This window comes from Bombina bombina, chromosome 1 (assembly GCF_027579735.1).
Source record: "Bombina bombina isolate aBomBom1 chromosome 1, aBomBom1.pri, whole genome shotgun sequence".
Classification (NCBI taxonomy): Eukaryota; Metazoa; Chordata; class Amphibia; order Anura; family Bombinatoridae; genus Bombina; species Bombina bombina.
In genome coordinates, this window is record NC_069499.1 from 54,044,827 (window position 1) to 54,069,799 (window position 24,973).

A 24,973-nucleotide genomic window follows, 5' to 3' on the forward strand; every position below is an offset into this window, starting at 1 on the left:
AAGGTCTGTAAATTTTTTATCAGCGCCATAATAGGTGTGAAACACGCAAGTCCATACTCATGGGACTACAAGTATGTTTGTACCTCACACCACATGTATGTTATATATTAAAGTTTTAAGTTAGTACTTCGTATCCAAGGTGCCGATCTTTTGTGAGTGTCACAAATATTGGGATATGGTTATTATGTTACTTTAATTGTGATTCTATGAATGAGAGTAACTAGCTAACTTTGCCTATGCCACTAAAGTTGACCTGTTTTCTCCATTCTATTAGGGTATTGGTATAATGACCTATCTCTCACATACATCACTCCAGTTTAATCCTTTCTGGGGTAATTTAATTGCCATTTATAGCCCTGGTAGCATCAGGAAATCCTAATTTACAAACAAAATATTGGCACAAGAACCAGAGGATAGGTAATCCTACAACATTTTTATACTATTTAAAAGCATGGTGTACAAAAATTTCATATATAGAAGCATTTTGTACAACAATGTTATACTATATAGAAGCACGGTGTACAATATTTACTATACTATATAGAAGCATGGTGTACAACATTTACTATACTATATAGAAGCATAGAGTACAATATTTACTATACTATATAGAAGCATAGAGTACAATATTTACTATACTATATAGCAGCATGGTGTACAACATTTACTATACTATATAGAAGCATGGTGTACAACATTTACTATACTATATAGAAGCATAGAGTACAACATTTACTATACTATATAGAAGCATGGTGTACAATATTTACTATACTATATAGAAGCATGGTGTACAATATTTACTATACTATATAGAAGCATAGAGTACAATATTTACTATACTATATAGAGGCATGGTGTACAATATTTACTATACTTTATAGAAGCATAGAGTACAATATTTACTATACTATATATAAGCACGGTGTACAATATTTACTATACTATATAGAAGCATGGTGTACAACATTTACTATACTATATAGAAGCATGGTGTACAATTTTTACTATACTATATAGAAGCATGGTGTACAATATTTACTATACTATATAGCAGCAGGGTGTACAATATTTACTATACTATATAGAAGCATAGAGTACAATATTTACTATACTATATAGAAGCATAGAGTACAACATTTACTATACTATATAGAAGCATGGTGTACAATATTTACTATACTATATAGAAGCATGGTGTACAATATTTACTATACTATATAGAAGCATAGAGTACAATATTTACTATACTATATAGAAGCATGGTGTACAATATTTACTATACTTTATAGAAGCATAGAGTACAATATTTACTATACTATATATAAGCACGGTGTACAATATTTACTATACTATATAGAAGCATGGTGTACAACATTTACTATACTATATAGAAGCATGGTGTACAATATTTACTATACTATATAGAAGCATGGTGTACAATATTTACTATACTATATAGCAGCAGGGTGTACAATATTTACTATACTATATAGAAGCATAGAGTACAATATTTACTATACTATATAGAAGCATAGAGTACAACATTTACTATACTATATAGAAGCATGGTGTACAATATTTACTATACTATATAGAAGCATGGTGTACAATATTTACTATACTATACAGAAGTATGGTGTACAATATTTACTATACTATATAGAAGCATGGTGTACAATATTTACTATACTATATAGAAGCATAGAGTACAATATTTACTATACTATATAGAAGCATGGTGTATAATATTTACTATACTATATAGAAGCATTGTGTACAACATTTACTATACTATATAGAAGCATGGTGTACAACATTTACTATACTATATGGTGTACTACATTTACTATACTATATAGAAGCATGGTGTACAACATTTACTATACTATATAGAAGCATGGTGTACAACATTTACTATACTATATAGAAGCATGGTGTACAACATTTACTATACAATATAGAAGAATAGTGTACAACATTTACTATACTATATAGAAGCATGGTGTACAACATTTACTATACTATATAGAAGCATAGAGTACAACATTTACTATACTAAATAGAAGCATTGTGTACAACATGTACTATACTATATAGAAGCATGGTGTACAACATTTACTATACTATATAGAAGCATGGTGTACAACATTTACTATACTATATAGAAGCATGGTGTACAACATTTACTATACAATATAGAAGCATAGTGTACAACATTTACTATACTATATAGAAGCATGGTGTACAACATTTACTATACTATATAGAAGCATGGTGTACAACATTTACTATACTATATAAAAGCATGGTGTACAACATTTACTATACTATATAGAAGCATAGAGTACAATATTTCCTATACTATATAGAAGCATGGTGTACAATATTTACTATACTTTATAGAAGCATAGAGTACAATATTTACTACACTATATAGAAGCATAGAGTACAATATTTCCTATACTATATAGAAGCATGGTGTACAATATTTACTATACTATATAGAAGCATAGAGTACAATATTTACTATACTATATAGAAGCATAGAGTACAATATTTACTATACTATATAGAAGCATGGTGTACAACATTTACTATACTATAAAGAAGCATGGTGTACAACATTTCCTATACTATATAGAAGCATAGAGTACAATATTTCCTATACTATATAGAAGCATGGTGTACAATATTTACTATACTATATAGAAGCATGGTGTACAACATTTACTATACTATAAAGAAGCATGGTGTACAACATTTACTATACTATATAGAAGCATAGAGTACAATATTTCCTATACTATATAGAAGCATAGAGTAAAACATTTACTATACTATATAGAAGCATGGTGTACAATATTTACTATACTATATAGAAGCATAGAGTACAACATTTACTATACTATATAAAAGCATGGTGTACAACATTTACTATACTATATAGAAGCATGGTGTACAACATTTACTATACTATATAGAAGCATGGTGTACAACATTTACTATACTATATAGAAGCATGGTGTACAACATTTACTATACTATATAGAAGCATGGTGTACAATATTTACTATACTATATAGAAGCATGGTGTACAACATTTACTATACTATATAGAAGCATGGTGTACAACATTTACTATACTATATAGAAGCATGGTGTACAACATTTACTATACTATATAGAAGCATGGTGTACAACATTTACTATACTATATAGAAGCTTGGTGTACAATATTTACTATACTATATAGAAGCATGGTGTACAATATTTACTATACTATATAGAAGCATGGTGTACAATATTTACTATACTATATAGAAGCATAGAGTACAATATTTACTATACTATATAGAAGCATAGAGTACAACATTTACTATACTAAATAGAAGCATGTGTACAACATTTACTATACTATATAGAAGCATGGTGTACAACATTTACTATACTATATAGAAGCATGGTGTACAACATTTACTATACTATATAGAAGCATGGTGTACAACATTTACTATACAATATAGAAGCATAGTGTACAACATTTACTATACTATATAGAAGCATGGTGTACAACATTTACTATACTATATAGAAGCATGGTGTACAACATTTACTATACTATATAAAAGCATGGTGTACAACATTTACTATACTATATAGAAGCATAGAGTACAATATTTCCTATACTATATAGAAGCATGGTGTACAATATTTACTATACTATATAGAAGCATAGAGTACAATATTTACTATACTATATAGAAGCATAGAGTACAATATTTACTATACTATATAGAAGCATGGTGTACAACATTTACTATACTATAAAGAAGCATGGTGTACAACATTTCCTATACTATATAGAAGCATAGAGTACAATATTTCCTATACTATATAGAAGCATGGTGTACAATATTTACTATACTATATAGAAGCATGGTGTACAACATTTACTATACTATAAAGAAGCATGGTGTACAACATTTACTATACTATATAGAAGCATAGAGTACAATATTTCCTATACTATATAGAAGCATAGAGTAAAACATTTACTATACTATATAGAAGCATGGTGTACAATATTTACTATACTATATAGAAGCATAGAGTACAACATTTACTATACTATATAAAAGCATGGTGTACAACATTTACTATACTATATAGAAGCATGGTGTACAACATTTACTATACTATATAGAAGCATGGTGTACAACATTTACTATACTATATAGAAGCATGGTGTACAACATTTACTATACTATATAGAAGCATGGTGTACAATATTTACTATACTATATAGAAGCATGGTGTACAACATTTACTATACTATATAGAAGCTTGGTGTACAACATTCACTATACTATATAGAAGCATGGTGTACAACATTTACTATACTATATAGAAGCATGGTGTACAACATTTACTATACTATATAGAAGCATGGTGTACAACATTTACTATACTATATAGAAGCATGGTGTACAATATTTACTATACTATATAGAAGCATGGTGTACAATATTTACTATACTATATAGAAGCATAGAGTACAATATTTACTATACTATATAGAAGCATAGAGTACAACATTTACTATACTAAATAGAAGCATGTGTACAACATTTACTATACTATATAGAAGCATGGTGTACAACATTTACTATACTATATAGAAGCATGGTGTACAACATTTACTATACTATATAGAAGCATGGTGTACAACATTTACTATACAATATAGAAGCATAGTGTACAACATTTACTATACTATATAGAAGCATGGTGTACAACATTTACTATACTATATAGAAGCATGGTGTACAACATTTACTATACTATATAGAAGCATGGTGTACAACATTTACTATACTATATAGAAGCATAGAGTACAATATTTCCTATACTATATAGAAGCATGGTGTACAATATTTACTATACTTTATAGAAGCATAGAGTACAATATTTACTACACTATATAGAAGCATAGAGTACAATATTTCCTATACTATATAGAAGCATGGTGTACAATATTTACTATACTATATAGAAGCATAGAGTACAATATTTACTATACTATATAGAAGCATAGAGTACAATATTTACTATACTATATAGAAGCATGGTGTACAACATTTACTATACTATAAAGAAGCATGGTGTACAACATTTACTATACTATATAGAAGCATAGAGTACAATATTTCCTATACTATATAGAAGCATGGTGTACAATATTTACTATACTATATAGAAGCATGGTGTACAACATTTACTATACTATAAAGAAGCATGGTGTACAACATTTACTATACTATATAGAAGCATAGAGTACAATATTTCCTATACTATATAGAAGCATAGAGTACAACATTTACTATACTATATAGAAGCATGGTGTACAATATTTACTATACTATATAGAAGCATAGAGTACAACATTTACTATACTATATAAAAGCATGGTGTACAACATTTACTATACTATATAGATGCATGGTGTACAACATTTACTATACTATATAGAAGCATGGTGTACAACATTTACTATACTATATAGAAGCATGGTGTACAACATTTACTATACTATATAGAAGCATGGTGTACAATATTTACTATACTATATAGAAGCATGGTGTACAACATTTACTATACTATATAGAAGCTTGGTGTACAACATTCACTATACTATATAGAAGCATGGTGTACAACATTTACTATACTATATAGAAGCATGGTGTACAACATTTACTATACTATATAGAAGCTTGGTGTACAATATTTACTATACTATATAGAAGCATGGTGTACAATATTTACTATACTATATAGAAGCATGGTGTACAATATTTACTATACTATATAGAAGCATAGAGTACAATATTTACTATACTATATAGAAGCATAGAGTACAACATTTACTATACTAAATAGAAGCATGTGTACAACATTTACTATACTATATAGAAGCATGGTGTACAATATTTACTATACTATATAGAAGCATGGTGTACAACATTTACTATACTATATAGAAGCATGGTGTACAATATATACTATACTATATAAAAGCATGGTGTACAACATTTACTATACTATATATAAGCATGGTGTACAATATTTACTATACTATATAAAAGCATGGTGTACAACATTTACTATACTATATAGAAGCATTGAGTACAATATTTACTATACTATATAGAAGCATGGTGTACAACATTTACTATACTATATTAGAAGCATGGTGTACAATATTTACTATACTATATAGAAGCATAGAGTACAATATTTACTATACTATATAGAAGCATAGAGTACAACATTTACTATACTAAATAGAAGCATTGTGTACAACATGTACTATACTATATAGAAGCATGGTGTACAACATTTACTATACTATATAGAAGCATGGTGTACAACATTTACTATACTATATAGAAGCATGGTGTACAACATTTACTATACAATATAGAAGCATAGTGTACAACATTTACTATACTATATAGAAGCATGGTGTACAACATTTACTATACTATATAGAAGCATGGTGTACAACATTTACTATACTATATAAAAGCATGGTGTACAACATTTACTATACTATATAGAAGCATAGAGTACAATATTTCCTATACTATATAGAAGCATGGTGTACAATATTTACTATACTTTATAGAAGCATAGAGTACAATATTTACTACACTATATAGAAGCATAGAGTACAATATTTCCTATACTATATAGAAGCATGGTGTACAATATTTACTATACTATATAGAAGCATAGAGTACAATATTTACTATACTATATAGAAGCATAGAGTACAATATTTACTATACTATATAGAAGCATGGTGTACAACATTTACTATACTATAAAGAAGCATGGTGTACAACATTTCCTATACTATATAGAAGCATAGAGTACAATATTTCCTATACTATATAGAAGCATGGTGTACAATATTTACTATACTATATAGAAGCATGGTGTACAACATTTACTATACTATAAAGAAGCATGGTGTACAACATTTACTATACTATATAGAAGCATAGAGTACAATATTTCCTATACTATATAGAAGCATAGAGTAAAACATTTACTATACTATATAGAAGCATGGTGTACAATATTTACTATACTATATAGAAGCATAGAGTACAACATTTACTATACTATATAGAAGCATGGTGTACAACATTTACTATACTATATAGAAGCATGGTGTACAACATTTACTATACTATATAGAAGCATGGTGTACAACATTTACTATACTATATAGAAGCATGGTGTACAACATTTACTATACTATATAGAAGCATGGTGTACAATATTTACTATACTATATAGAAGCATGGTGTACAACATTTACTATACTATATAGAAGCTTGGTGTACAACATTCACTATACTATATAGAAGCATGGTGTACAACATTTACTATACTATATAGAAGCATGGTGTACAACATTTACTATACTATATAGAAGCTTGGTGTACAATATTTACTATACTATATAGAAGCATGGTGTACAAAATTTACTATACTATATAGAAGCATGGTGTACAATATTTACTATACTATATAGAAGCATAGAGTACAATATTTACTATACTATATAGAAGCATAGAGTACAACATTTACTATACTAAATAGAAGCATGTGTACAACATTTACTATACTATATAGAAGCATGGTGTACAACATTTACTATACTATATAGAAGCATGGTGTACAACATTTACTATACTATATAGAAGCATGGTGTACAACATTTACTATACAATATAGAAGCATAGTGTACAACATTTACTATACTATATAGAAGCATGGTGTACAACATTTACTATACTATATAGAAGCATGGTGTACAACATTTACTATACTATATAAAAGCATGGTGTACAACATTTACTATACTATATAGAAGCATAGAGTACAATATTTCCTATACTATATAGAAGCATGGTGTACAATATTTACTATACTATATAGAAGCATAGAGTACAATATTTACTATACTATATAGAAGCATAGAGTACAATATTTACTATACTATATAGAAGCATGGTGTACAACATTTACTATACTATAAAGAAGCATGGTGTACAACATTTCCTATACTATATAGAAGCATAGAGTACAATATTTCCTATACTATATAGAAGCATGGTGTACAATATTTACTATACTATATAGAAGCATGGTGTACAACATTTACTATACTATAAAGAAGCATGGTGTACAACATTTACTATACTATATAGAAGCATAGAGTACAATATTTCCTATACTATATAGAAGCATAGAGTACAATATTTACTATACTATATAGAAGCATGGTGTACAATATTTACTATACTATATAGAAGCATAGAGTACAACATTTACTATACTATATAAAAGCATGGTGTACAACATTTACTATACTATATAGAAGCATGGTGTACAACATTTACTATACTATATAGAAGCATGGTGTACAACATTTACTATACTATATAGAAGCATGGTGTACAACATTTACTATACTATATAGAAGCATGGTGTACAATATTTACTATACTATATAGAAGCATGGTGTACAACATTTACTATACTATATAGAAGCTTGGTGTACAACATTCACTATACTATATAGAAGCATGGTGTACAACATTTACTATACTATATAGAAGCATGGTGTACAACATTTACTATACTATATAGAAGCTTGGTGTACAATATTTACTATACTATATAGAAGCATGGTGTACAATATTTACTATACTATATAGAAGCATGGTGTACAATATTTACTATACTATATAGAAGCATAGAGTACAATATTTACTATACTATATAGAAGCATTGAGTACAACATTTACTATACTAAATAGAAGCATGTGTACAACATTTACTATACTATATAGAAGCATGGTGTACAACATTTACTATACTATATAGAAGCATGGTGTACAACATTTACTATACTATATAGAAGCATGGTGTACAACATTTACTATACAATATAGAAGCATAGTGTACAACATTTACTATACTATATAGAAGCATGGTGTACAACATTTACTATACTATATAGAAGCATGGTGTACAACATTTACTATACTATATAAAAGCATGGTGTACAACATTTACTATACTATATAGAAGCATAGAGTACAATATTTCCTATACTATATAGAAGCATGGTGTACAATATTTACTATACTTTATAGAAGCATAGAGTACAATATTTACTACACTATATAGAAGCATAGAGTACAATATTTCCTATACTATATAGAAGCATGGTGTACAATATTTACTATACTATATAGAAGCATAGAGTACAATATTTACTATACTATATAGAAGCATAGAGTACAATATTTACTATACTATATAGAAGCATGGTGTACAACATTTACTATACTATAAAGAAGCATGGTGTACAACATTTACTATACTATATAGAAGCATAGAGTACAATATTTCCTATACTATATAGAAGCATGGTGTACAATATTTACTATACTATATAGAAGCATGGTGTACAACATTTACTATACTATAAAGAAGCATGGTGTACAACATTTACTATACTATATAGAAGCATAGAGTACAATATTTCCTATACTATATAGAAGCATAGAGTACAACATTTACTATACTATATAGAAGCATGGTGTACAATATTTACTATACTATATAGAAGCATAGAGTACAACATTTACTATACTATATAGAAGCATGGTGTACAACATTTACTATACTATATAGAAGCATGGTGTACAACATTTACTATACTATATAGAAGCATGGTGTACAATATTTACTATACTATATAGAAGCATGGTGTACAACATTTACTATACTATATAGAAGCATGGTGTACAATATTTACTATACTATATAGAAGCATGGTGTACAACATTTACTATACTATATAGAAGCTTGGTGTACAACATTCACTATACTATATAGAAGCATGGTGTACAACATTTACTATACTATATAGAAGCATGGTGTACAACATTTACTATACTATATAGAAGCTTGGTGTACAATATTTACTATACTATATAGAAGCATGGTGTACAATATTTACTATACTATATAGAAGCATGGTGTACAATATTTACTATACTATATAGAAGCATAGAGTACAATATTTACTATACTATATAGAAGCATAGAGTACAACATTTACTATACTAAATAGAAGCATGTGTACAACATTTACTATACTATATAGAAGCATGGTGTACAATATTTACTATACTATATAGAAGCATGGTGTACAACATTTACTATACTATATAGAAGCATGGTGTACAATATATACTATACTATATAAAAGCATGGTGTACAACATTTACTATACTATATATAAGCATGGTGTACAATATTTACTATACTATATAAAAGCATGGTGTACAACATTTACTATACTATATAGAAGCATTGAGTACAATATTTACTATACTATATAGAAGCATGGTGTACAACATTTACTATACTATATTAGAAGCATGGTGTACAATATTTACTATACTATATAGAAGCATAGAGTACAATATTTACTATACTATATAGAAGCATAGAGTACAATATTTACTATACTATATAGAAGCATAGAGTACAATATTTACTATACTATATAGAAGCATTGTGTACAACATTTACTATACTATATAGAAGCATGGTGTACAACATTTACTATACTATATAGAAGCATAGAGTACAATATTTACTATACTATATAGAAGCATGGTGTACAATATTTACTATACTATATAGAAGCATAGAGTACAATATTTACTATACTATTTAGAAGCATAGATTACAACATTTACTATACTATATAGAAGCATAGAGTACAATATTTACTATACTATATAGAAGCATGGTGTACAATATTTACTATACTATATAGAAGCATAGAGTACAATATTTACTATACTATTTAGAAGCATGGTTTACAATATTTACTATACTATTTAGAAGCATGGTGTACAATATTTACTATACTATATAGAAGCATAGAGTACAACATTTACTATACTATATAGAAGCATAGAGTACAACATTTACTATACTATATAGAAGCATAGAGTACAACATTTACTATACTATATAGAAGCATAGAGTACAACATTTACTATACTATTTAGAAGCAAGGTGTACAATATTTACTATACTATATAGAAGCATGGTGTACAACATTTACTATACTATATATAAGCACGGTGTACAATATTTACTATACTATATAGAAGCATGGTGTACAATATTTACTATACTATATAGAAGCTTGGTGAACAATATTTACTATACTATATAGAAGCATGGTGTACAATATTTACTATACTATATAGAAGCATGGTGTACAACATTTACTATACTATATAGAAGCACGGTGTACAATATTTACTATACTATATAGAAGCATGGTGTACAATATTTACTATACTATATAGAAGCTTGGTGAACAATATTTACTATACTATATAGAAGCATGGTGTACAACATTTACTATACTATATAGAAGCATAGAGTACAATATTTACTATACTATATAGAAGCATAGAGTACAATATTTACTATACTATATAGAAGCATTGTGTACAACATTGACTATACTATATAGAAGCATGGTGTACAACATTTACTATACTATATAGAAGCATGGTGTACAATATTTACTATACTATATAGAAGCATGGTGTACAATATTTACTATACTATATAGAAGCATGGTGTACAACATTTACTATACTATATAGAAGCATGTTATACAACCATGAGCTTGAATACTGTGCACAGGCCCTCATAGCATACGTGCGTATGCAACTGAAAAACAGTAATAACTTTTACTAGAAGCATTTTTGCTAATGGAAGAATTTTGCAGAATTGTTTCTGTTTAAAAGTAAAATTCAACTGTGACCCATGTACATTTTAATTTTGACTTTTCTATCCCTTTAATTTTATTCTGGTAAAGAATGAATGTTGAACAAATATTTAAACTTTGTTATTTCTTTACCAAACCAAAAATGAAAGAGGAATGTTTGTAGATGTCTAGTACAACTATCACTTTATTCTTAATTGCAGAGCTAACAGAAATTTTATCATATCTGGATGATCTGAACATACAGAGTGATTATACAATGGGTGATGGGAATTATTAGGCAAAAGAATGTTACTTATACCAAGAACTGAGTAAGATGACAATAATATAACGTCATTGATAGATGTACTTTTTGTCATGCTAAACTAACAAAGCACAACTCACAACAGTGAAATCATGACAATACATTCAACTATTTAGCTGCAGGACAGAAGCCAACCTTTAAATGGGATATCATCTTTATGTGGGCTGCTCACTTACCTAACTGGCACACTTACCTTACAACTCTTAGTAGTGGCTCCAGTTACTGTCACTTACCTTGCAAGAACATCCAAGGAGTGGAGAGGTTACTTCACATATGCAAAGCAAGAAAAAATAGCTATCCTCATCCCCAGAATTTTGAACTTGTTTAAAGGGACACTGAACCCAATTTTTTTCTTTTGTGATTCAGATAGAGCATGAAATTTCAAGCAACTTTCTAATTTACTCCTATTATCAATTTTTCTTCATTCTCTTGGTATATTTATTTAAAAAAGAAGGCATCTAAGCTTTTTTTTGGTTCAGAAATCTGGATAGCACTTTTCTATTGGTGGATAAATGTATCCACCAATCAGCAAGGACAACACAAGTTGTTCACCAAAAATGGGCCGGCATCTAAACTTACATTCTTGCATTTCAAATAAATATACCAAGAGAATGAAGAAAATTTGATAATAGGAGTAAATTAGAAAGTTGCTTAAAATGTCATGCTCTATCTGAATCACAAAAGAAAAAATTTGGGTTCAGTGTCCCTTTAATATCACTTCAGTGACCCTGATTAACTCTAACCATTGGGAAATCTTGAAATTCTAAACTAGATAAATGACACTAGTCTTTGGAGAATTAGGTAGCATGGTTTTAAATACTACAAATTACTGGGTAATAGGTTGTTTTCAACCATCTGGATGTAGATGCCCTCAACTGTCAATGCAAGTAAAGGCTATTGCTGCAAATCTAACACTGGGAGCTAAATAACTGACCATATCTTGCCTTTGTACGTCTATGGAAAAGTAACTAACCCTGGTTTGGTTTCTTAGGTTTTTGAAAAACCATTTATATAAGTATTAATATCTCTATTGTAGAGAGTTTAAATGAAGATTACATATTACTTTATATCCCCAAGCAAGAAAAATATCCTTCATTGATAACAGGAAAGAAAGTGCATGCACAGAGTACATAACATATGGCCTGAGACGCAGGAGCTTTGTTTTTCTACCAAACATGGGTTAGATAATATTGCAGTAATACTTTTTTACAACTGGCGGCAACATGGCAATCTTCACTTGTGACAAGATAGCTTTTTAGTTGATACCACCAGCTTACAACTGCAATAGAATCCAGCACATAGGGCTTCAGAATTTATAGACCAAAAGTTCTGTCTGCAGTTGGCAGAATGAACACATGATGTCAGTGTTGCCACTAAGATACGGACCAACAAGTCCCACAAGCCAGAAAACCCAAAGATACTGCGGCTCAACGCTAATCATCTCTACAAAACTAAACTAAACATCTAAAAAGCATTAGGAGAATTCAAATAAAAGAAGCTCAAATTTAATAATACATCAAGAGTGAGAGATAGAAAGAACAAAATGAGATTTGAGGGTATAAACTTACTGGCATTACAGTTAATCCTGATACAGTCTAGATGGGAAAAAAATAAATGAAAGATGAAATCGCATCCTTCAAGGTTACAGCTGCAGTCAACCAAAAACATTGAGGTCCACCCTTCCGGGGACAGACACACGCAACAACAGTGGCCATTTTATATGCCGGTGTGAGCGTAGAGGGGCTGTGTGTGCGTCATAATATTATACAGTAGGAAAGGTCATATCATATAGTGTGCCATGTGACATTGCAGAAGTGTTATTAAAGATAAAAAAGTCAGTAATAAGCTTAGTAATTTCTATTGTTACAAGTTGTGTTTCAAAAAAAATAATGGAAAAAATAAAACCAGTAATACAAGAATGTAATACCTTTTCATTTGCAATGAGTAAGTGTAGCGTGTGGAAAACTAGCAGATAAGGTACTTGTCACTTCAATGCTAGTGTGCTGTGTAGTAAGGGATTATTGCCTATAAAATGGCCACGTACAAACAGCTAACCGCACGAACACATTGCTCCAGAATTCACAGCCACCTGCTGAGGGAGATTTTGTAATTATGGGCACTGCCAGTTTGCCATACTTTCTCTGCTCTATTATAATCTTATTATGCTCAGCATCCAAAAGCAAAAGGGTATTATAATTTCAGTTTCTCTATCAGAATAGTTTTAATGCATTCAGGGAACAGTAATGGGGAACAGTCATGTTTAAATATTATATACATACTTTTTAAATTAGTGTGGTTATCTACACTTAATGGCTGTTTTTAAGTCTAAAATAATTTTTTGCCCGATAAAAGGTCCAGATAGAACCGCTAGCCAGGGGAAAGCTCATCTGTCTACTCCAATCTGAAATATTCCACTGATTTATTAATACAGGGGAAGAAAATATATTTGTGAGTTGTCCATATTTACTAAGATAGTCAGAAAAGTGCAGTGTTAATACATTCTGACAGATTTCTCATTAGCTGCTAATTAAGAGTGAATCCACATGTACCAGGAGGTCCCAGAGACTGTGGGGTTTGTAGAGGTAAGAAGCAAATACTTTGGAGATGGATTTTCTGTCTCTCTGTTGTTTCGTGCGATTAGGTTTGCTATGTGTCGTCAACCGCAACAGAAAAGTGGGAGCAAACAGCCTCAGAGAACCCGTGAGTTCAGCCTATAGAGGGGTGGTAGCTGGCATCAAATTTATAACAGAGGGGCATGGTTTCTAGGACCAGTGAGTATGTTGGAAGAACAGAATATAAGAGCCCCAAACTTACTGGCCAAGAAAAGCTATTGGTGTTGCAACTGAAATAGAATAATAAGGACTGTGCAGGGACAGGAATTAAGAGTCCTTAAAAGCTGGAAAAGTAGAGACATATATGAAGCTGAAGCTTTTACATTAGAAAGAGGAAAGCAAAAAAAGGAATGAGAATAAAACTGAACGTAGAAAAGTAAATAGGAAATATGACCAAGAAAAGCAGATAGAAACAAAGAACCACCAAGATTTCTGCAGTCACTGTACAAGTGCTACTCATGGGTATCTTGAAAGAGGGGAAGGACTGGTGAGGGTAGCTGTTTAGCCATCTATTTCCCCATGTCATACTAACATCTCACTCCAGGTTTTTTGGTGTAATAATTATTGGGTCAGAAGTCGGTGCCGTAAAGTTAAGGAACAGAGTTAGCCAGTCTTGGAATGGTAATACGCCCTGGATCAAGGTTTGGAATTCAGATCTTCAGGCTCTCTGACCGTCCACAAGACTACATATATCTGCTCTGATACAGCCGGGCCAGTTCCATGCATTAGGAGTTAGTCATATATTGCTGGGACCCTGCAAGCAGGAAGGGTTGTTTAAGGTTTTGGGCACCCCCCCTATAAGCTGCTCAGCACGTATTGTTCTCAAGGCTGTTTGCTATACGGGCCGCAGGCTTCAGGCCTTTGAAGGGTAGTGAGTGCCATCTTTTGAAGTAACATGGCCAATGGAACAAATTTAATAAACTTAAAGACACAGAAGGACGGAAATTAAACAGCAACAAACAGACACAGACATACCGCACAACACAGAGAACGGACTGTGGGAAGAGAATCATTGTTAGAAAAAAGCAAGACACAGAAAACCCAACACAGTCTCTGCCCTACATATGACCCCCCACAAGCACCTCTGCCCCATTTATGACATGTCACAGATGTACATATCATGCAATACAAGAGTAGTAGGTCTTAGTTACAAGAACCCAAAGCGAGTTCATTTCAGAGGTGTAATGATCCTTTTGAGACTGTTTTGGGAGGATGGATGAGAAAGACAGGGTGGAAATAGTGGCAAAAGATGGGCAGAGGAGAAAAGGATGAGGTGCAGAGGAGAAAAGTATGAGGTGCAGAGAGTGGAACTGTGGATAGGAGGAATAGGGATGATGCAGAATAGAATGGTTCTAGGGAGTCCCCCACACCATGACATCCTTCCTCTGAGAATTTAATAAGTTATTTGAGCAAAGACTTGCAAAAAAAAACACAATGTGAGGGGGGTGGCATTCTGAACCAATCAGTGGCTGACAAATTAAACTGATCCCATCAGCTCTACAATTAACTCAGAATAGTCATCCAGCTAATCGTGTAAGTTGCAACGTTGCTCAAATTCTTTTAATGAGGCTAGAATAAAGTGTAGAAAGGATAATGAGGAGCTTTTAACTACCCAATCTTATTAATCCCTTTCTTAATGGAGACAAAAGTTATTGGTTAAAAAACAGTGTCTCTAGAATGTAGAGGGTTAATGACTAATGGCCGTTTGTGTCTATGGATTATGTTTGGATTGGTAATGAAGAGAGACATGCAGCGGAAAAAGGGTGAAGGTTTATGAAGCAGCCAAACATCAAACAGAAAAACACTGACATGAATCTCCTCCACCCACCATCTACCCAAACACAGAAAGGACCAATACGATACCTAGGTTGACAGTGAGTTTAACTTTTCCACCATCTAGCTCCATCCTTAAGGTGTCAGCAGAGTCCCTAGATGTTGTGGCTACCAGAAGACCATAGGCTCTCTGAGACTTAAAGCGAAAGGAGACATCTTCAGCCTCAGTGTGCATCACCTGCGGCATTACAATCTTCATGTACATGCTACCGTCATAGCTAAGGATGGACGCCTCTGTGAAAGAACACAAATAAATTCATCTATGTTTGCAATTCAAACTATGTGCACAAGGTTAAAGGGACATAAAACACAAAAGGTTTCTTTCATGATTCAATTTTAAACAACTTTCCAATTTACTTCTATCAAGTGTTGAAAAGCAGGGATGTAAGCTAAGGAGTGTGCAAGTGTCTGGCAGCAGTTTTGCAACAATGTTATACATTAGCAAGGGCCCTAGATGGCAGCACTATTTCCTGTCATGTAGTACTAATGTTATACATTAGCAAGAGCACTAGATGGCAGCACTATTTCCTGTCATGTAGTACTAATGTTATACATTAGCAAGAGCACTAGATGGCAGCACTATTTCTGTCATGTAGTAATAATGTTATACATTAGCAAGAGCCCTAGATGGCAGCACTATTTCCTGTCATGTAGTACTAATGTTATACATTAGCAAGAGCACTAGATGGTGGCACTATTTCTGTCATGTAGTACTAATGTTATACATTAGCAAGAGCACTAGATGGCAGCACTATTTCCTGTCATGTAGTACTAATGTTATACATTAGCAAGATCACTAGATGGCAGCACTATTTCCTGTCATGTAGTACTAATGTTATACATTAGCAAGAGCACCAGATGGCAGCACTATTTCCTGTCATGTAGTGCTAATGTTATACATTAGCAAGAGCACTAGATGGCAGCACTATTTCCTGTCATGTAGTACTAATGTTATACATTAGCAAGAGCACTAGATGGCAGCACTATTTCATGTCATGTAGTACTAATGTTACACATATGCAAGAGCACTAGATGGCAGAACTATTTCCTGTCATGTAGTACTAATGTTATACATTAGCAAGAGCACTAGATGGCAGAACTATTTCCTGTCATGTAGTACTAATGTTATACATTAGCATGAGCACTAGATGGCAGCACTATTTCCTGTCATGTAGTACTAATGTTATACATTAGCAAGAGCACTAGATAGCAGCACTATTTCCTGTCATGTAGTACTAATGTTATACATTAGCAAGAGCACTAGATGGCAGCACAATTTCCTGTCATGTAGTACTAATGTTATACATTAGCAAGAGCACTAGATGGCAGCACTATTTCCTGTCATGTAGTACTAATGTTACACATTAGCAAGAGCCCTAGATGGCAGCACTTTGTCCTGTAATGTAGTACTAATCTTATACATTAGCAAGAGCACTAGATGGCAGCACTATTTCCTGTCATGTAGTACTAATCTTATACATTAGCAAGAGCACTAGATGGCAGCACTATTTACTGTCATGTAGTACTAATGTTATACATTAGCAAGAGCACTAGATGGCAGCACTATTTCCTGTCATGTAGTACTAATGTTATACATTAGGAAGAGCACTAGAGGGCAGCACTATTTCCTGTCATGTAGTACTAATGTTATACATTAGCAAGAGCACTAGATGGCAGCACTATTTCCTGTCATGTAGTGCTAATGTTATACATTAGCAAGAGCACTAGATGGCAGCACTATTTCCTGTCATGTAGTACTAATGTTATACATTAGCAAGAGCACTAGATGGCAGCACTATTTCCTGTCATGTAGTGCTAATGTTATACATTAGCAAGAGCACTAGAGGGCAGCACTATTTCCTGTCCTGTAGTGCTAATGTTATACATTAGCAGGAGCACTAGATGGCAGCACTATTTCCTGTCATGTAGTACTAATGTTTCCTGTCATGTAATACACATATGCAAGAGCACTAGAGGGCAGCACTGTTTCCTGTCATGTAGTACTAATGTTATACATCAGCAAGAGCACTAGAGGGCAGCACTATTTCCTGTCATGTAGTACTAATGTTATACATTAGCAAGAGCACTAGATAGCAGCACTATTTCCTGTCATGTAGTACTAATGTTACACATATGCAAGAGCACTAGAGGGCAGCACTGTTTCCTGTCATGTAGTGCTTCCCTGTGTGGTTGATTAAATTATTTATTTTGGGACAGAGGGACCATAATCTCTTATGTAGTGTTATGTTTGTGAATAAACCCGAGGAGTCTAAGTGCATTTATCATCTGCCTCTGCATTACTGATAGTCAGGGACAGCCTCTGAATATGTGACAAGAAAATAATGCTTTATTCAGGACAAGAACATAAGCTAAAAAAACAAACTCTAGTGAGCTGTCTCCAGTCAGCAGAACAGGTTTTCGGGATTACCTTGGGTGAGAGCAGGTTTACCAATCAGCTGATTATTTCCCCTATGCTCTAGTTCAGATATCCTCAAAATCCGTCCTGTTAGGAGGCCCGAGGACAGGTTTAAAAACTAATGGTCTAGATTCACCAACAACATCAGCAGCATCTATGTTATTCTATGGTAACGTCCACTAAAGCTCACTCATATCTCAATTACTTGCACTTTATAGTCTCCATTCTACTATTTGCTACTTCTACGCCTTTGTTCTAATTTTTTTAAGTACATCAGACCAGAGGCATAACTAGAAACCACAGGGCCCAGGTGCAAGAATCTAAGAAGGGCCCCCCACCCCAAAAAAGTGTGAATTTGATACATCTTTTTTATTTTTATTTAAATTTAACACAGAAAAAAGAAAAGTGAATCAGATTACATGTCTGCAAAAGGAGGTACTCTGTGCCCACAGTCTGTGAGATGGTCTGACCCCCTATTACTGTATATAGTGACACTCTTTAACCCACCAGTACTGTATATAGTGAGTTAGTGACACAGTCTATAATCTGCCGGTGAGATGGCTGGCCTGACCCTACCCGCCTCAGTACTTTATAAAGTGACCACAGTAGTCAGTGACATGGTCCAGCCCCCCCTGTACTGTATAAAGTGGTATGGTATAGTGACACTGTTTACCCTTCGCCCCCCCCCATGCTGTAGTAACAAGGTCTGTAATTTGCTGGTTCCACACACATACATGCATAAATACACACACAGTCACATACATACATACACACCCACATACATGCATAAATACACAGTCACATACATACATACACACACACATACATAAATACACACACAGTCACATACATACATACATACCCACATACATACATAAACACACACACTGTAACATACACACACACACACATACATGCATAAATACACACACAGTCACATACATACATACATACATACATACACACACACATACATGCATAAATACACACACAGTCACATACATACATACACACCCACATACATGCATAAATACACAGTCACATACATACATACACACACACATACATAAATACACACACAGTCACATACATACATACATACCCACATACATACATAAACACACACACTGTAACATACACACACACACACATACATGCATAAATACACACACAGTCACATACATACATACATACACACACACATACATGCATAAATACACACACAGTCACATACATACATACACACCCACATACATGCATAAACACACACACAGTCACATACACACACACATACATGCATAAAAAACATCATTTATGCTTAACTGATAAATTTATTTATCTTGTGGTGTATCCAGTCCACGGATCATCCATTACTTGTGGGATATTCTCCTTCCCAACAGGAAGTTGCAAGAGGATCACCCACAGCAGAGCTGCTATATAGCTCCTCCCCTAACTGCCATATCCAGTCATTCGACCGAAACAAGCCGAGAAAGGAGAAACCATAGGGTGCAGTGGTGACTGTAGTTTAAATTAAAATTTTGACCTGCCTTAAAAAGACAGGGCGGGCCGTGGACTGGATACACCACAAGAGAAATAAATTTATCAGGTAAGCATAAATTATGTTTTCTCTTGTAAGGTGTATCCAGTCCACGGATCATCCATTACTTGTGAGATACCAATACCAAAGCTAAAGTACACGGATGAAGGGAGGGACCTTTAGAACCTTTCTCCCAAAAATAGCCTCCGAAGAAGCAAAAGTATCAAATTTGTAAAATTTTGAAAAGGTATGAAGCGAAAACCAAGTCGCCGCCTTGCAAATCTGTTCAACAGAAGCCTCATTTTTAAAGGCCCAGGTGGAAGCCACAGCTCTAGTAGAATGAGCTGTAATCCTTTCAAGGGGCTGCTGTCCAGCAGTCTCATAGGGTAAGCGTATTACGCTCCGAAGCCAAAAAGAAAGAGAGGTTGCCGAAGCTTTTTGACCTCTCCTCTGTCCAGAGTAAACAACAAACAGTGTAGATGTTTGGCGAAAATCTTTAGTAGCTTGTAAGTAAAACTTTAAAGCACGGACCACGTCCAGATTATGTAAAAGGCGTTCCTTCTTTGAAGAAGGATTAGGCCACAATGATGGAACAACAATCTCTTGATTGATATTCTTGTTAGAAACTACCTTAGGTAAAAACCTAGGTTTGTACGCAGAACTACTTTATCTGAATGGAAAATCAGATAAGGAGAATCACATTGTAAGGCAGATAACTCAGAGACTCTCCTAGCCGAGGAAATAGCCATCAAAAATAGAACTTTCCAAGATAAAAGTTTGATATCAATGGAATGAAGGGGTTCAAACGCAACCCCTTGAAGAACTTTAAGAACCAAGTTTAAGCTCCCTGGGGGAGCAACAGGTTTAAACACAGGCTTAATTCTAACCAAAGCCTGACAAAAAGCTTGAACGTCTGGAACTTCTGCCAGACGCTTGTGCAAAAGAATAGACAGAGCAGAAATCTGTCCCTTTAAAGAACTAGCTGATAATCCTTTTTCCAAACCCTCTTGGAGAAAGGACAAAATCCTAGGAATCCTAACCTTACTCCATGAGTAATTCTTGGATTCACACCAAAAAAGGTATTTACGCCATATCTTATGGTAGATTTTCCTAGTGACAGGCTTCGTGCCAATGACTGACTCGGAGAAGCCACGCTTTGATAAAATCAAGCGTTCAATCTCCATGCAGTCAGTCTCAGAGAAATTAGATTTGGATGATTGAAAGGACCTTGTAGTAGAAGGTCTTGTCTCAGAGGCAGGGTCCATGGTGGAAAGGATGACATGTCCACTAGGTCTGCATACCAGGTCCTGCGTGGCCACGCAGGCGCTATCAAGATCACCGATGCTCTCTCCTGTTTGATTTTGCCAATCAGTCGAGGGAGCAGAGGAAACGGTGGAAACACATAAGCCAGGTTGAAGAACCAAGGCGCTGCTAGAACCAATTGAGCAAACACCTCCGGATGGAGTTCCCACTCCCCCGGATGAAAAGTCTGACGACTTAGAAAATCCGCCTCCCAGTTCTCTACACCTGGGATATGGATTGCTGATAGGTGGCAAGAGTGAGTCTCTGCCCAGCGAATTATCTTGGAGACTTCTAACATCGCTAGGGAACTCCTGGTTCCCCCTTGATGGTTGATGTAAGCCACAGTCGTGATTTTGTCCGACTGAAATCTGATGAACCTCAGGGTTGCTAACTGAGGCCAAGCTAGAAGAGCATTGAATATTGCTCTTAACTCCAGAATATATATTGGGAGGAGTTTCTCCTCCTGAGTCCACGATCCCTGTGCCTTCAGGGAATTCCAGACTGCACCCCAACCTAGAAGGCTGGCATCTATTGTTACAATTGTCCAATCTGGCCTGCGAAAGGTCATACCTTTGGACAGATGGACCCGAGATAGCCACCAGAGAAGAGAATCTCTGGTCTCTTGATCCAGATTTAGCAGAGGGGACAAATCTGTGTAATCCCCATTCCACTGACTGAGCATGCATAGTTGCAGCGGTCTGAGAAGTAGGCGCGCAAATGGCACTATGTCCATCGCCGCTACCATCAAGCCGATTACTTCCATACACTGAGCCACCGAAGGGGTGCGGAATAGAATGAAGAACACGGCAAGATTTTAGAAGCTTTGATAACCTGGATTCTGTCAGGTAAATCTTCATTTTTACAGAATCTATCAGAGTCCCTAGGAAGGAGACTCTTGTGAGTGGGGATAGAGAACTCTTTTCCTCGTTCACCTTCCACCCATGTGAACTGAGAAATGCCAGAACTATGTCCGTATGCGACTTGGCAATCTGAAAGCTTGACGCCTGTATCAGGATGTCGTCCAGATAAGGGGCCACTGATATACCTCGCGGTCTTAGGACCGCCAGAAGCGATCCCAGAACCTTTGTAAAGATTCTTGGAGCTGTAGCTAACCCGAAGGGAAGAGCCACAAATTGGTAATGCCTGTCCAGAAAGGCAAACCTTAGGAACCGATGATGATCTTTGTGAATCGGTATGTGAAGGTAAGCATCCTTCAAATCCACTGTGGTCATGTACTGACCCTCCTGGATCATAGGTAGGGTGGTCCGAATAGTTTCCATTTTGAACGATGGAACTCTGAGGAATTTGTTTAAGATCTTTAGATCCAAAATTGGTCTGAAGGTTCCCTCTTTTTTGGGAACCACAAACAGATTTGAATAAAAACCCTGTCCCTGTTCCGTCAGTGGAACTGGACAGATCACTCCCATAACTAGGAGGTCTTGCACACAGCGTAAGAATGCCTCTTTCTTTATCTGGTTTACAGATAATCTCGAAAGATGAAATCTCCCTTGAGGAGGGGAAGCTTTGAAGTCCAGAAGATATCCCTGAGATATGATCTCCAACGCCCAGGGATCCTGAACATCTCTTGCCCATGCCTGGGCGAAGAGAGAAAGTCTGCCCCCTACTAGATCCGTTACCAGATAGGGGGCCGTTCCTTCATGCTGTCTTAGAGGCAGCAGCAGGCTTTCTGGCCTGCTTGCCTTTGTTCCAGGACTGGTTAGGTTTCCAGCCCGGCTTGGATTGAGCAAAAGTTCCCTCTTGTTTTGTAGCAGAGGAAGTTGATGCTGCACCTGTCTTGAAGTTTCGAAATGCATGAAAATTAGACTGTTTGGCCTTTGATTTGGCCCTGTCCTGAGGAAGGGTATGACCCTTACCTCCAGTAATGTCAGCAATAATTTCCTTCAAACCAGGCCCGAATAGGGTCTGCCCCTTGAAGAGAATTTTAAGTAATTTAGACTTTGAAGTCACGTCAGCTGACCAAGATTTAAGCCATAGCGCCCTACGCGCCTGGATGGCGAATCCAGAATTCTTAGCCATTAGTTTAGTCAAATGAACAATGGCATCAGAAACAAAAGAATTAGCTAGCTTAAGTGTTCTAAGCTTGTCAAGTATTTCAGTCAATGTAGTAGCTGTCTGAAAGGCCTCTTCCAGAGACTCAAACCAGAACGCCGCAGCAGCAGTGACAGACGCAATGCATGCAAGGGGCTGCAGGATAAAACCTTGTTGAATAAACATTTTCTTAAGGTAACCTTCTAATTTTTTATCCATTGGATAAACTGTCCTCGACAGGGATAGTGGTACGCTTTGATAAAGTAGAAACTGCTCCCTCCACCTTAGGGACCGTCTGCCATAAGTCCCGTGTGGTGGTGTCTATTGGAAACATTTTTTCTAAAAATAGGAGGTGGGGAAAACGGCACACCGGGTCTATCCCACTCCTTATTAATAATTTCTGTAAACCTTTTAGGTATTGGAAAAACATCAGTACACACCGGCACTGCATAGTATTTATCCAGTCTACACAATTTCTCTGGTACTGCAATTGTGTCACAGTCATTCAGAGCAGCTAACACCTCCCCAAGCAATACACGTAGGTTCTCAAGCTTAAATTTAAAAGTAGAAATATCTGAATAAGATTTCCCCGAATCAGAAATGTCACACATAGACTGAAGCTCTCCTTCCTCAGCTTCTGCATACTGTGAGGCAGTATCAGACATGGGCCTTAAGGCATCTGCGCGCTCTGTACTACGTCTAACCCCAGAGCTATCGCGCTTTCCTCTGAATTCAGGCAGTCTAGCTAATACCGCTGACAGGGTATTATCCATGATTGCCGCCATGTCCTGCAAAGTAATCGCTATGGGCGTCTTTGATGTACTTGGCGCCATTTTAGCGTGAGTCCCTTGAGCGGGAGTCAAAGGGTCTGACACGTGGGGAGAGTTAGTCGGCATAACTTCCCCCTAGCCAGAATCCTCTGGTGATAAATTTTTTAAAGATAAAAACTGATCTTTATTGTTTAAAGTGAAATCAATACATTTAGTACATATTCTCATATGGGGTTCCACCA

General features: G+C 34.4%; 1 protein-coding gene across 1 annotated transcript in view; it reads right to left on the reverse strand.

The window, feature by feature from the left end:
- Positions 1-24,973, reverse strand: part of NRXN3 (neurexin 3) — a 1,194,892-nt gene that overhangs the window by 698,460 nt on the left and 471,459 nt on the right. The window contains exons 6-7 of the mRNA XM_053697352.1: positions 16,688-16,891; positions 13,781-13,807 (exon numbers count right to left, since the gene is read on the reverse strand). Coding sequence (XP_053553327.1) covers positions 13,781-13,807; positions 16,688-16,891 — 231 coding nt within the window. The remainder of the gene's footprint in view (positions 1-13,780; positions 13,808-16,687; positions 16,892-24,973) is intronic.